We start from the raw sequence: 16,236 nt of genomic DNA on the forward strand, positions 1-16,236 counted from the left end.
ATATCTCAATTCTATCGACTAGGTGTATGGTGTCAAGTTAGCACTACATACCATTTTTTCTTAAAAAATGAGAGCTAAAAATGTTTTCTTTCCACAACATACGCGTCAGCGTATGAGATCAGCAAAACTCCCTCTGGCGGCTGAGGGAGCTTCTAGATGTAGAAGTTAAACTGTTAGGGGGAGAGAATGCCACCTTGTGGGACCCCCTGTTTTATTCTTCTAGGTTTCGAGGTTTGATCTCTGAAGATTACTGACCTCTGTCGATCACTCATATAATCCGCCGTCCACCGCTTGAGTCCCTGTGGGACCGAAGGTGTCAAACGGTTTAGTCCACCAGTTATTTGGGTGTTTATGGCGTTAAGTGCTGTTGTTGTGCTGTGTACTTTACGGAAGCCATGCTGATACTTCGCTGGGGTCAGGTAGTAAGTGAAGTAGGGGAGTAGCAGGGCCTCTCGTGTCTTCGTGACCGGCGAAAGTAGTGTGACCACTCTCCCTGATTTTCACACATCAGGAATGTTGAGAGTGGCCATTGACAGGTTGAGGACCTCCGTTAGGTATGCTACTCCCGCGGGCTCCAAATGTTCCACCATCAGCATATAGAGTCCGTCGGGTCAAATGGCTTTGGAGGATTTCGCCTTCCCGGTGGCCACCTTCACTTCGTCGGTGGTGAAAACAAGTGGTGCAAAGTGGTGGTGTCTACCGAAGTATGCAGTGTAAATTGGCGGCTAAAGTAGCTCGCGAATTTCTTCGGGTGCGACGAGGCGCGACTTTCGAATGAAATTTCCACGCGCTTCGTCGGGTTGGACAAGGACCTCACGGTTGACCAGAGTTTAATCACACCAGAGGCGAAGTTACAGGACTTCAAGTGTTCTTCCCACTTTTTCCGCTTGAGCTGATTTACAAGTTGCCGAATCTCCAAATCAAGGTCCTTCAATCGATGGTCCCCGGGATCGACATGGCGTAGGTGGTCACGCTCTTTTGATAGTACAGCTGCGGTAGCTTCCGCGAAGCCGTTCCAATCAGCTTTGATAAAGTTGGTATAGGTTCGGTGGTCCGCGGGTGCAAAGTCGGTGGGCTTATTGATCGAGATGATTATGGGCAGTGTTAGAATAGGTCGCCATGATATGCTATTGATCAGACCAGCGCTAGCAATTGTGAGGTCTGGCGAGCTGCTGCAGCTACCCACATTCCTGGTGGGGCATCGTGGTTCATGGTGCAGAATGTCGAATCGTCTATCTGCTCAGCCAAAAGATTTCCCCTACGATCATTGGCCAGGCTTGAGTGCCAGAGATCGTGGTGCGCGTTGAAGTCAGCTACTACCATTTGGTTTTCACCTCTGAGTAGCGCACCTATGTCAGGGTGATATCCTGCCGGGCAGCAGGTGACGGGGTATATAGACGTTAAATATTTCGAGCTCGACATCGCCTGACCGGACAGCTATGCCCTGACATTCTAGGGTGATGCGACCTCGGGTCGATGTCTTGGAGAAACCGATACTGCACTGTGTGGTGTACGATGACCGCTAAACCTCCACCATTATATCGCTCGCGATATTTACGGAGAACATTGTAGGCGGCGCAACTTCGTTTCTTGGACCGCAGCTTACAATATGCCACGGCGACCAATAAAGACTACTGTCTCTTCAATCTTGCTCTGGAGTCCGTTGCAGTTCAGTTATACGAGTTTCGTAAGCCTTGGGAGGCTGGTCGCGATACGAGAGGTGCAGGACGTGTGGGGTCTACCTTGGGCTTGTTGCGACCGACGCATTTGATATTGCTGCCTAGTGGTGGGTAACTGCAGTGGGTGCGATGTTTTTTGCTTCGGTGGTGCTCTGCAGCAGGGGGCGCTGAAATTTGTTGACCACTCGCGTGTGGTGCGTAGGCCAGAGCATAGACGGAAGTGGCACCAGCCAAGGCATGTGTTGCATTTGACTGATGTCACGTTCCGGTGTACTCTTTTCTGGCGCACGGAGCAGATGGTGTTGGCAAACAACAGCTCTTGGTCGGGTAAAACCCGAGTCATTCCGGTACGTAGAACCGGCTGTCGTGGGAATGTATGCTTATCACAATCAGGTGTTTATGCAACGAGGAGCGACCAGTCAACAGTCCCACAAGTTGTCTGCACTCCGGTCTGCTCAATGAAAGCAAATACGTAGCAAGACCCGCTGGAGCCCCTCGACACCTCCCAGTCATTAGTAATAATAATAGATTGGGACCTGCATTGCCGAACTAGCTTAGAAGTAGTTAGAGGACTGGCTAATGCCTTTAGTGTTGCTTGGCTGCTCCTACAGACACGTGAACACCTACTTCTCCACCTATTTTTCACAACGTACTCCATGACCTTGAGGATTGAAAATACGAACACATGTTCCCCAAGAGATAAGTTAAAATCGTTGTTTAAAGTACAAACCGCGTATCAACAAAATGCAAAACCGCGTATGTGAGGTTGAATAAATCTAGAGAGTAAAAATACTCATATTTCAAAATGGTTCTCTTTTTTATAAAGAAATGGCATTTCTGGATAGTATATTTCAGGGCGAATGGATAAGGATTGAGCCAAGAACTTGTGCGAGCAAATCCAATATTTGCAGAATGATGATACGCGGTTTTGTACTTTAAACGACGAAATGGTCCGCGTTAGCAGTGCATCCAGAGTAGCAGCAGGTGTTGTAGGAAAAGTTCTCGTAAAGCACACTTATACGATCGTTCTTTAAAGTGTGACAAGCAGATTTCCCACAGATGCATAGCTGATTATCGGGCTTATCATCGAGTGTAAATCCACAGAATTTCTCTAGAGGGCAGACCCCACGTTTTACCAAAGACTTGTTTACATTTCCAGAAAGCTGTTAAAACTTTGAACATCTTTTGTCCAACGTCAGATTTCCATAAAAGTTTACTATCCAGGACTATATCTAATTACTTTACTTCGAAATAAGTCTGAATAGTGACTCCATTAAGGGTGGGGCGAACAAGGACATCCAACTTTCTCCTTTTAGTGAAGAGCACCACACTAGTTTTGGTTGGGTTAGCGGACAGAACATTCTCAGTACACCAAGCTTCGAATCATGTTCACTGCTACTTGCGCACTCTTGCAAACAACTTACAGAGAAGGAAGCGCGGCAGGCCACATCATCTGCATCGGCCTGGGCGTAGATATTTGCAAAATTTTGAGTTGTGCCGCGTTTGAAGGCAGTGTGCGATATGTACTTACGACAAATAATTACGTTCGTAGCTGTTCGGATTTAGTGACCGCATTTTCGTAGATCTCAGGAAAATTGGATTTCGATGGATGAATGATAGATTCAGATATTTGAACTACATATTTTTTTAAGTAGAATTTCCATAAAGTTGCTTACATGACTTGCAAAATAATTATCTGCATTTTTTTACTTAATTTCATTAAGACATGCGCTTCTCTGATCCCATCAATTTATTTTCTTCCAGGATTCTGTTACGAAAATTCTCAATATTACACCACAACGTTCAACAACAACAACTTCAACAGCAACTCGCTCTCCAGAAGCAGGAAAACCCCTACCATTACCCCTAATTACATCAAACTACAACACAAATTCGGTTGCCGCAAGTAGCGCCGATACAAACTTTTATCGGTGTAATCTGTGCAATTTCTCTAGCCAACGTCAGAATGTCATGATCATGCATCGTCGTACACATAGTGCGGGTGGCACACCAACAGCACCAGCCGCCTCGACATCCGCACGCAAACCACCTTCAGCTACCATAACTAGCGCTGCCAAGGAATCTGCTAATGCCATTGCGTGCACCACAACATCGCCGGCAACATCAACTAAAGACACATCCAGCAGCTTCTTGGGCGAAGATATTGAGCGCAAATATCCTGTAACACTTGGCACCAGCGCAGCCTACGTACCAAAGTCAGAAAACAATGCTACGCCGTTAAATAGGCGAAACGCTAAAAACAGACAAAAACCGCAGTTGGCGGAAGCTGAAAGCGCGATTTTAAGCGCTGCCAGTTCATCGCGCCAGAAACTACGCTCTTCGTTGCGTATAGATGCCGATGTTACTGAAATTACTTTACCAGATGGCATACCGATTGGCGCACAGAAAGGAGAACTCAAACTGAGCGATGACGATACCACTGACAACTCATCATCTCCTGCGACAGAGGAGCTGTTGCGCATATGCAGTCCGCGGAAGCATAATTTGGAGGCTGGTGAGATCGGTAGCACGTCGGCCGTGTTGAATAGCACAGCAGAGGAGATACGACAACGCTTGCTGGCTGATTGGAGTGACGGGGAGAAAGACGAAGAAATGTTGGATGACTTCAAGGAGCACGCAAAACGAAGCGATGTGCCTGTCACAGAAGGAGATGAATTCAGAATGAGTGAGTTAACAATTCAAGCAACAGTCATTAAAAAAGATGAGTCGGTATATGCTATCGCGACGCCAATAAATGTGGCTATCAGCAACGCTAGTCCACAAACTTCAAATCCAAATCAGAATCGTATTAGGAACATACCGAAGAAAGATCGGCGGGATGCGGTATTAAAAGAATTTACAAGTGACTACACAGTCAAGTCGCCAGCGGCAATTGTGAACCTGGAGAGTATCAACTGCAGCAGCAGCAACAGCTCCGATTCAGTGGTTGTAGTGGCGGTGGTGCCACCAAATAGCGGTGAAACAATTATTGTTGATGACAACACTGGTACTGATGGTGAAACGGAGGCGTCGGTGGGCGAAGCAGGTACAAATGGAAATGAAACGGCAGCGCACGGTTTACTAGTTAACGACACAAGAAAAGACCTTGTTGACACCTTGGACGAAATAAATGAGGACACATTAGTGCAGGGAGAAAAGCAAGCTAAAGTAGAGGTAGAAGCAGTGGAGTACATAAAAAATGTGGAAACGTATGAGAGAGTAGAACAGAGTGACGATAATCCAATAGTGCATCTGAAGAACGGTGATGAGTTTGTTTTAGTGGGCAGTGAGGTGGCGAAAAACGAAGTTGTGGACACCGAAGAAAATAAACAGATCGCATCAGACGAAGAAATTGACGGAATCGATTTGAAATTGGAAAAAGAAGAGGAAGGAAAAATGAAAGCCCATAAGCAGCCGGCAAAGCAAAGAGGCCGTGAAAAAAGACAAAAAATCATCAGGAGGCAGAAAACAGCAACTGAAACACTGGCAACCTCAACCGAATCAGAACATGTCCCAATGGAAACAGAAGAACCACTTATGCCTATGTCGCCTCAGCGTTTAAAAGAGGAGGAACGCCCTTTGACTAGCACCGCCGCTGCACAGCAGCAGCAACAACGAACTGATTGTTTCGAGTTCCAAGAGGAAGAAGATGATAGCTGCAGCGACGCACTAAGGTCAATAGCCGACTTCAAGAAGAAATATCTCTCCCCAGACAAAGCGCAGGAGAAAGCGCTGGCAGATAACGGGCTGCCGTCTGAAAGCGAGAAACGCCGCTCTACCGAACAGAAGGACCAGCAGCTGGCGTACGACATCGAAAAGTTGCTGGAACAAACAACAGCGCCCAGCATAGTTGATGCTGCCATACCCGCGGTCGTTTCGCGTACACACTCTTACGGTAGCAACAAGGAAGAGTTACCAGTAAAGGGTTTGCCGATTAAAGAAAGAGGCAAGCGCATTTTCAAGTCGAGAAATCGTTCACGTATCGAGGAAGTGCCACCATTGGCAGGCGTTGGAATGGGAGGTGTGGCGTCCGTACAAATCCGGGAGGCTATAGAACCAAAGGTGGAGGAACCTGTTGTCATAGCAATGACTGAGGAACGCCAAGAAAATGAGAAACAACAAAATATCGAAGAAGCTATATATGAAGCAAAAATTGAGCAAAACAAAGTGCTGGCGAATGTAGAAAAAGTTGGTGTGTATGAAAATGAGCAGCCGCCTGCTATAATGCCACCAACAGATGCTCCGATTGGCAACGAAAAAAGCGAAGAAGTCAGAAAAGTTGTAGCAGATGCCCAAATTGGGTTCAAGGAAGAAACATTCAGAACCGAAAGCGCTGAGGATTCGACAATTTTAAGATTTAAAGCTGTTAATGGTTCTTTAGCCACAACAACCGTAATGGAGGTTGTAAGTTATTCGAGCGTGGAGCAGAAAAATAGCGAGACGGAAGAAGTAAATGGTGAAAATATAGGCTCAATGACGGAGTTACAAATTAACTGTGAGCAGAGCTTTGGGGAAATAATTCATGCCGACGAAGCAAGTAAAGGGAATGGTGGTGCATCTACACAGCCAGACAATGAAAGAAAGGCAGGAGAAAATGCTGAGCCATATGAAAACCATTCGAAATTACAAGATTTGAGCGATCAGATTGATAATACAAAACAAAGATTGGGAGCTGAAGAAAACTCTAGCGAGCACACGAACTTGAGCGAAAATGAAGTTGTCAATGCTGCTGTAGAGCAGCAAATTCTAACAGAAGTGAAGGGAAATGCTACTGGCAAAGAAGACACCTTTAGACAAGATTCAGTTATAATGCAGGACACCCCAGCAGACAATGAAAATATTACTGAACCCAATTTGCTGCTCGCACAGGTAGCTGTGGTCACAGAAGCCGCAGAAGTGCGGTTAACTGAGCCACGATCGAATCTAGATGATAAAGAACCGTTGGGGGAAGTCGACGATTCTTTGGCTGCCGCTCTGAAACATGATATAGCGGAGGATCAGCAGCACGACTCAGCTATGATAGGCGAAGAATTGCCACAAAGCCGACTCACTTCGCCCACTGACGACAACAGTTCGGTTTGCATCTCCGAGGCTGGCGCAGAATTTGGTTCCCCCACTTCAATGCTGGATGATGAACGTTTGCCAACAATAACTGGTAGACTGATGACTCCCACTGATGCGCTGATGGAGGTAATACCAGCGGGCAGTGAAGAGGCGAAGATATTGGAAAGTGAAATTGAAATGGTAGGTGTAGGCGATGTTCACAGAGACGGGAAAGTGCAAAACACCCTGGAAACTGCGTTGTTTGTAGCAGGTGGCGAAGGAGGTGGAATAGAGTTAATGGAAGAAGTGCCAGCGAAAGAGGGCACCGGTGAACAGGCTGTCATTGTAGATAGTAGTCAATCGGAACGTGTTGAAGAGTCCAGCGAAGTTGTGGAAGGTAAAAGTAAGGAGTTGATGCCACCTATTGGCCCGGAGGGGCATAACAAAATGGAAGAAGATGTGAAGGAGCCTTCAGTAGAGCAATCAAACTTTGATGAGCAAATGACTGTAGCAATTGAGCAAGCCACATGCGATAACACGGACAATCTAGCAGCACACAGTGTTTCAGACGAAAGCGACAGAAAAAATTTACAAGACTACGAAGCGAATGTTGAAGAATTGGATGGCGAAAAGAGGGCGGAGAATGATAATTTGGTAAGCGTGGAAAGCGGAGAGACGCGAGAACAAATTCAGGCTGAAACTCTGACTGAGATACAAGCCCTCGATACGCATGATGAGAATTGCGACCACTTAGGCGAAAGTGGAAACGCGGAAGAACTTACGGATAATAGCTTTAAAGAACAAGGAGACGCAAGTAATGCGCAAGGCGAGCTACCGCAGGATGTATTGCATGATGCTGCAGCGGAGGAGCAACAACAGGCGGAGCAACAGGAGAATGAAGTCAATGCCGCGGAGCTTTTGAATAACGAATCAAAAGTGGTTCCTGAAGAACTAGCTGCTGTAATAGCCACTGAGAATATTGACGACGAAGACTCGGATATGGACGACGATTTCATCGAAAGCCCACCGCACGAACCACTTTCCGGTCACGAAGGCGATGCGGAAGCGTTGTCGCTGAGAGCTAAAGTGCTGACTAAAACTCAAAAGCGACGTATAATAAATAAAAACGAAAATTCAAACGCGCCGCCAGAGACTGAAGAAGGAAAGGCACAACTTGAAACTAGCGCTGAGCGCTTAAAACGCAGATCAGCGAACTCAGCAAGCGTTTCACCACAACGCATAGGTGAATTTACCAAAGAGGTGACTAGCGGAAAACGTCTAACTCGATCGACGCGACAGCAACAAGCCAAATCGAACGATTATATGAAAGAGCTAGACTTGTCCGATCTAGACGAAGCAACAACCAAAGATGAAAACGAGGGAAAGGAGTTAACGACGCCAGCACATCAGCAACAACGAAAATCAACGAAAGTATCAGATGTAACAGTAAAAGTGAACGAAACAAACGAAAAGTGTGAAGCTGCGTTCGTTGAAGTTGTTGCCGCGACGCATGAAGCAAACGAACCTGCAGTAACAATACCTGACGTTGTGCACGCGGAGCCCATGGAAACAACACCTAGCAATGAGCAAGCGTCTGAAGTGTTTGTTGAAGAAACTCCTGCCAGTTGCATACCTATAGTAAAATCTGTTGGATCCACCCGCAAACGCCGTAGTGCGGCCAAAGCTACACCCCGTCGAAATGCCAGCGGCGCCACACAAATCGATGCTATACAAGAGAGCGAATTAATAGAGCAAGAAGAACTGATACAGCGAGCAAAATGTAGGCGACTGGAGAGCTCGAACGACGAAAGTGATACAGGAATTGAGATCATTCAAACACAAGAAGAACAGAATGCAGCTGATGACGAGGCAAATTCCGAATCTGCTATTGACAATTATATTGAAGTGGATCCCGCAGAAATGCAAGTTGAAGACAATGCCGACACTAATGCTCAAGGCAATGAAGGCAATTCGCCACTTATAGTAGAAGAAGAGCAATGCATCATTGAAGAAGTTTACCTAAATGATACAACTGCACCGATTGAGGAGACTGTAGATGCAGCAGTATCTGAGATAAACTCACTGCGTCCACAAGATGTATCCAATGCAATCGAGTATGTCGACTACGCCTCGATTGAGCATCAGCAGCCGATAGAAGAGGTGATTGTCGACGCTGTTAACACAGTAGAAGCGACTGCAGACAGCGATACGCTTAACAATCTGAATAGCAGCCCGAATGACGCGAGCGCACCTGTGCATCAGCAGAAAGCTGCCGCTGTCCACGATGCGCAGCCACAAGCAGATAATGTATGGTAAGTTAAATGCGTAGCTATTTTATAGAATTGTCCAAGCCAGCGTTCTTATTGTTATACGTTTAACCTGCCCTTTTATTCAAGGCTTACATATACATATACTTATTGTGAACCTTGTCATTGTGGTAACTCTTGTAATTGGTATAGAGGAGCCTCTTTGGTTTGTGCGATAACAATCCAGGAAGAACTGGTTGCTGAGCATATGATGTTGTGCCCCTTTAAAGGCACATTAAAAACGTACATCGAAGGCAATCCCGTTCCTGGAGAGACATTCTGACAGGTCTTTAGTTTTGTCAGACTAGTTTCAGGCTCCCACCAAAGCGCAGTGTACTTTACAATCGGAAGATCAATCGCCTTGCAGTCTCTTTGCCTTTGCCATTACGAACAATGTTCCCCGTATGGAAAAGCACTCTGGCGTTTGAGAGAATTTCGATATGGAAATTAAACAAGAGTTGAGACAGACACTGCATATGAGACGCTCTAACTCTTCGCAGTTTGAAGGTCTCATCACCGAAAGATATTGTCTCCGATGGTTGTATCGTCTCAGTCCATGGAACAGGACTTCTTCAATTTTTTAAAGAAGCGCGATGTAGTTTGTACTGACGATAGCCTTCGAATATTACCGAATGAGGAAGCTCGAAGTTCAAAATCGTGGCAAGTGGCGATTTTAAAAAACTGTAATTTCTTCGATTTTTATCCGAAATTTTCGTATTTGTTATATGAGCCATTAATATTTAAAAGCGCAGTTACCCACGGACGCAAAAACGGAGAACGTGTCAGCTGACACGATCAATCTTATGGGATCTGCGTGATAAAAAAAACACACCACCGCATGACCGTGACGTAGACGTTGCTTCTCTCTCTTTCTATCAACAGCATACTTGATATCTTTCTACGTACTTCTACGCACACGTTCGTGGGTAACCGCGCTCTAAGTCGGACGGATTTCGTATAAAAATGATATCTCTGATTCGCTCCAAATTTTTTTTATGGGTTCTATACATGAAACTAGCTTACCCGGCGAACTTCGTCCCGCCCAAAATTAATTTTTTTATTGAAATATTTGGTCCAACGTTTCGCCAGCAATTCACGTTCACGTTTGGTTTTGTGGTCGACAGAAGGAATATTCTCCATTAGCGTCTTAAATAACCTGATGAAAGCGTTATACCGGGAAGAAGTCCTTGCGGCTCGATAGTGAATCGTTCTTGAATCTGTATAGTCTAGTTGGTGGCAATTTCCAAACTGGTGAGTATCATTGATCCACATTCTGTTTAGTCAACGTAAAGCAAGGACCGCAGGGTCAAGGTGCAGGAATGGTATTTGCAGGGATTGAAGTCAGAAGTCCAAGCCTTAATTTAAGCTTAAGTGGAACTTTTCTTAATTGCGGTAGGTACTCAAACTTCCCAAAATCAGTTTTTCCTGTTCAACAAATAACTATAAGTGACCATCAAGCAAAGGTGCAGGAATTTGCAGGGATAGTAGCCGAGATTTTCTTTCTTTAATCTAAGCTTAAGTGGGAGGTTCTACCACCCTTTGATTCTTTGCTAGAGCTTCTCAAATATTGCAAAATCGCGATTCTTTGACACTGACCTTGTTTTTCTTAAAATCTGGAGCTGACGGAAACTGTATGCTTACGTCAAAATTAGCGTTAACATTAGCTGCATCAAATTTGTTTATATTTTTGTTGGCGTGTGTAATAACTATTGTTAAATAGCCAATACCCGCATGTTTGCAGCGCCTTCAAACACCTTTCGAACTGTAAAACAATGACTCAATTCCATTCTACGTAATATCTATAATACGGGTATCGAATTTCAAGTAAATCAGACCATAAATAAGAATTTTTGGAATAGATCGGTCCCTGGTCCAACTATCAGAAAAAGAGTATCCAATATTTTAACCCTGACAATAAGCTACCTACGTGCCAAGTTGCAAGCAAATCGCACCATAAATAAGATTTTTTCCGATAGATCGGTATCTGGTCCACCTATCAGAAAAAGTATCCTATATTCTAACCCAGACAATACGCTACCTACGTGCCAAATTTCAAGCAAATCGGACCATAAATAAGGCTTTTTCGAATAGATCGGTCCCTGGCCCACGTAACGGGAAAAATGGATCCTATATGCTAATTTTTTAGCGTAGGTCGACCCCTGCCCCACATATCGGAAAAATTAAAACTTTGTGCACTCCTTCTAAACACCTTTCCAAAAAAGCAGCAACCATTCGAATCGGTTATGAAACATATCTAGGAGAAAATTGTTCCCAATTGATTCATGTTCACAATGAATTTCACAATTATCCGAAATTTTCCAAGCTTCACAACGAATTTTCCACCTTAACATTGTCCAAAATTATCAAATCATGCGATAAAATACAAAATTTCGTCGAAAAAGATTCAAATATTTCGCGTTCTTCTGAATTTTTCCGACTTTTCCAGAATTTTCTATTTTACCATTCGAAAGCCATCCATACAAAGAAATCAATTTTCGATTTTTCCAATTTCCCGACTTTCCCGGAAAGTTTTCCCAAAATTTTCTATCGTAAAAACCTTCTCCTGGCAATTGCGAACAACTAAAAGAAAAATTTTGCCAAATCGGCCCAACCGTTCTCAATTGATGAATTACTATAAATTTTTCACACCATTTAATACATACATACATTCTTGCTACTGCTTATCACATGAATAAAAATCCTAAAAACGAAAATGTGACTGCAATATTTCTTGTTTAAAATGTTTTAGATCTATCGCACACCACGGACTTTATCGGCCGCCGATNACGGAAGCAGCAGTTATGAAGAAAATTATTTAAAAATATTAGACAAATTCTCTACTTATATGTTTGGCTTTCCTTTGTTTTATTTTTCCAACGTCAAAAGCTGTACTTTTTTTTGAAAAAGTTGGTACAACAAAAAATACGAAACACGTTTTCTGTCAGATAGTTAACATGGCGGATAAGAAGAAGAAGTGAAACTACCCGGAAAAAAAGAATCGTATATGCTAATCTAGGCAAAAAGCTAACTACGTACCAAATTTTAAGCAAATCGGACCATAACTACGATTTTTTCGAATAGATCGGTCCCTGGTCCACTTCCCGGAAAAAATATCCTATATGCTAATCTGGGCAAAAACCTACCTACGGACCAAATTTTAAGCAAATCGGACGATAAATACGATTTTTTCGAATAGATCAGTCCCTGGTCCACTTCCCGGAAAAGAAGCATCCTATGTGTTAATCTTGGCAAAAAGCTACCTAGGTACCAAATTTTAAGCAGATCGGACCATAACTACGATTTTTTCGAATAGATCAGTCCCTGGTCCACTTCCCGGAAAAGAAGCATCCTATGTGTTAATCTTGGCAAAAAGCTACCTAGGTACCAAATTTTAAGCAGATCGGACCATAACTACGATTTTTTCGAATAGATCAGTCCCTGGTCCACTTCCCGGAAAAGAAGCATCCTATGTGTTAATCTTGGCAAAAAGCTACCTAGGTACCAAATTTTAAGCAGATCGGACCATAACTACGATTTTTTCGAATAGATCAGTCCCTGGTCCACTTCCCGGAAAAGAAGCATCCTATGTGTTAATCTTGGCAAAAAGCTACCTAGGTACCAAATTTTAAGCAGATCGGACCATAACTACGATTTTTTCGAATAGATCAGTCCCTGGTCCACTTCCCGGAACATAGGCAAAAAGCTTACTACGTACCAAATTTTAAGCAAATCGGACCATAAATACGATTTTTTCGAATAGATCGGTCCCTGGTCCACCGGAGGGTTTTCCCAAAACCTTCTCCTTCGAATTACGAACAACTGGAAAAAAATTAGCCAAATCGGCCCAACCGTTCTCAATTGATGAATTACTATACATTTTTCACACCATTTTTATATATATAGATAAGCTAAGTATTCCAGGAAATTTTGTTTTAATTTTTTTCTTCGGAGATATGATGTGTCAATGTTGGGATTTTTCCGTGCCTCGTTATATCTCGGGTTCTGCTCATCGTAGAGACTTCATCTTAGCGTCGTTTTAAACGGGCTTAAATTTCTATACATAATATGGTTATGATTGCTCTAAAGCTACCCAGTACTGCAAGGCTCAACCAATTATCTCAGAAAAAGTAGTTTATTTCTAGCTATGCAGCAACTAGCTTCAAATTGATGTATACTCACCTAGAAGCCTCATTGAAATAAACCAAATGCTTACACTTTCGATACATATCTTTGCAAATAGTTCATTATTAGTTGTAAAATGATCTATGGGCAATTAACTATTTTAGCATGGAAAGTCATCTGTAAAGGAAACATACTGAGTTTGCATTGCTTTAAGCCAAATACATTTTAAAGTAGTTGAAATCAAATGCGGAGTCGGACAATCGACTTGCTGCTTGCACACAATACAAACTGAACATCTGAAAGCACATTAAAATACCTGGCTGTAGCTGATCGTGCAAAGATGTTTGCTACAATTGGTTGCGGCCAAGAATGTCCATGTTCAAATCTCATAAGGCGAAACGTTTAACTTTAAATTTTTAATTTCGGTTTTTCTTAATTATGAAAAGCATCGTGTGAAGTGCAGAACGAAAGCGTAATCAAACGGTTGGCTTTAAAGTGCTTTAAGTCAAAAGCGTTCTAAAGTAGTTGAAATCAAATCCAGAGTCGAATAATTGACTGATGCCTAGGACATCGCCATGTTAAAGTCAACAGTTCGTTCCAAGGAAGAAATTCAGATCTTCAACTAGTTGTGTGTTGGGTAAAAGACTAGTTGAACATCGATAATTAAACTAGTTTCTTTCGGTACTGGGTGACTAAGCTATTAACAGTTGAACTTTTTGAAGTTGATTTGCTTAGGCGGTTACAGCGCCGAACAAGAAGAAGACGGAGATGTTGACGCTTGGTTGGGCTCAAATGATACGTAAAGTACCAGTCGAGCGTCTGAGATACGTCTTTCGGTTATTCGATTTTGAAAATACTTCGCAGAGCTAGTGTTTATGGCCAAACGAACTTTTCTTAGAAGAGTCTTGCTTTGTAAAATTATTGAAATCGGACTAAAATTACGGCCGATTTTGACATAACGGTAAATTTCAGAAATGCTTGAAACTTTAATATTTCGAAATTTAAGGACGCTAATTTACTCAAAATTGATACACCCCAAGTAGCGGTAGCTTGCGGAAAGCTGAAATCCATATATTTAATACTTGCGCCGGGTATTTAATGTTCGGCTCCGCCCGAACTTAGACTTTATTTCTTGTTTTTTATTATTTTTGCTTATTTATAGTTATTTAAATTATTTTAAATAAAATAAAATTGCTTAGACGGAAAGAAATGTTTTGTCGACAAACATATGTATGTAGCTGTGAAATACAGTGTTACGTTGTTCTTTCAAATGACCATAGATAACGGGGATGTTGCGAATATTTGCATTTTTGGAGGGTATGCATGTATGTTAAATATGTATGTGTATTCCGCTACTTTAAGCATGTCATACCATCAGAAAATAAACAAGTATGTTTCTTTACAATGAAATCGAACAAAAATAATCAAAAGTAATCACCAAATTTAATCAACTACTTTTTTGGATTACACAGGTTTACAAAAAAAAGCATATGCATATTAAACCAACCCTATATATCCCTATGTTATTCGACACGCCGAATGCGAATCCGAACTCCGTTAGTCTCCACCACGTCAGGTTCGTGGTCAGTTGAAGGTCAGGTAGGGAAAAATTCATTGAATAAACCTGAAAATTCCTATACATAAGGTTTTACATTCGCTGAACCCGAATCGGAGGTCCGTTAACCTCCATAATGTCAGCTTCGAGGTCATTTGTAGGTCAAATAGGACATAAAATTTATTAAATAAAAATTAAAAAAAAAAAAAATTGTTTTTGTTGTCACTGAAACCGAGTATGGAGGTCCCTTGATTCCTCAAGGTCATCTGGAGGTCCTCCCAAGGTCAAATTCCGATGAATTTTATTAAATTTTCATGTTTATTCAATGAATTTTTCCCTACTTGACCTTCAAATGGCCACGAACCTGACGTGATGGAGGCTAACGGACCTCGGATTCGCATTCAGCATGTCGAATAACATAGGGATAAATAGGTTTGGTTTAATATGCATACACTTTTTTTTTTGTAAACCTGTGTTATTTTTGATTATTATAGATTATTTTTTTTAATGACAAATAATCATGATTGTTTTTTGATTAATTCTAATTATAATTGATTACTAATTCCTCGGTTAAAAACACTAATTGAATTATACCGTACGATTACCGAACCTATGTAATCGTTTTGATTAGTAACAGTAATCCAAAGTTAACAGGTCTGGTTTTAAGTAATTCGATTAATCATCGTTTTGAGTAATCAAAATCTTGATTACTCGAGTAATTGACTATTCGGATAACTGATAAACCAACTTGCTCGAGTAATCGAATAATCACACAGCCCTAATCGCTACCACTGAGCTTTCAAAAATTTTCCTTTTTTACTTATAACTCTTTAATCATTCGAGAAAAAAGAATCGCACACTAATTTAATGTTTTCTCAATGTATTTCAAACAATTTGATGTATAATTTATATTTGTGCGTTCAATTTAAAAATTTACGTTTTTGTTAGCGTTAAATCACACGGTACCGAAGATAACGCTTAACGTGTAAAAACAAACATCGAAAATTTCCATTTGAAAACAAGTAATTTTAAATTTATCGACAACTATTCATAAGCGCACATAAAGTTTGTCGCTTACAGCTCCATACAAATTTTAAGCGCAGATATGAACTTATACATTTGCGTAAATTGGGAATGGGAAAAGCCCTCCTAGAAGGCATGCAGAGAAGCACTTTTTTAGCCCTTCTTGGGTAAACCTTTTGGAATGCCTTCACTTAAGAAGAAGGCCTACTTAAATTATCTTCTGGGTAACATCCAAATACCAAAATGTCATCACAACCTGATAAAAGGTTTGGGGTTGCATAAAGGACAAACATGCAAAGGTTTATTTTTATACGTATAAAAAAATATCTGACTCATTAATTCTCTGTTTCGTTTACATCAACTATTTCTATCTAATTTACTAAAATTTTTAATGTTTATTGGTACAGTTACCAAAATAAAGTATACTGTGGTCGAATTTTGGAAAAAACTGGGTTTAGTTGTTCTGGAGCTTAGAGGTACTATCCTAATTCGATCGCCGATTTTCCGT

The 16,236-nt window shown here is 42.0% G+C and overlaps 1 protein-coding gene across 2 annotated transcripts in view; it reads left to right on the forward strand.

The window, feature by feature from the left end:
* LOC108363169 (uncharacterized) overlaps positions 1 to 16,236 on the forward strand; it is a 41,696-nt gene that overhangs the window by 13,396 nt on the left and 12,064 nt on the right. The window contains exons 5-6 of one of the 2 annotated variants that reach the window (XM_017616452.1): positions 3,444 to 3,843; positions 3,886 to 9,034. In XM_017616452.1, the coding sequence (XP_017471941.1) occupies positions 3,444 to 3,843; positions 3,886 to 9,034 (5,549 nt within the window). Of the gene's footprint in view, positions 1 to 3,443; positions 9,035 to 16,236 lie in introns of both variants that reach the window. The other variant, XM_017616451.1, reaches the window with a different exon arrangement.

The sequence above is a fragment of the Rhagoletis zephyria genome, unplaced genomic scaffold (genome assembly GCF_001687245.7).
Source record: "Rhagoletis zephyria isolate East Lansing unplaced genomic scaffold, Rhagoletis_zephyria_1.1 Rzeph_scaffold_01206, whole genome shotgun sequence".
NCBI lineage: Eukaryota > Metazoa > Arthropoda > Insecta > Diptera > Tephritidae > Rhagoletis > Rhagoletis zephyria.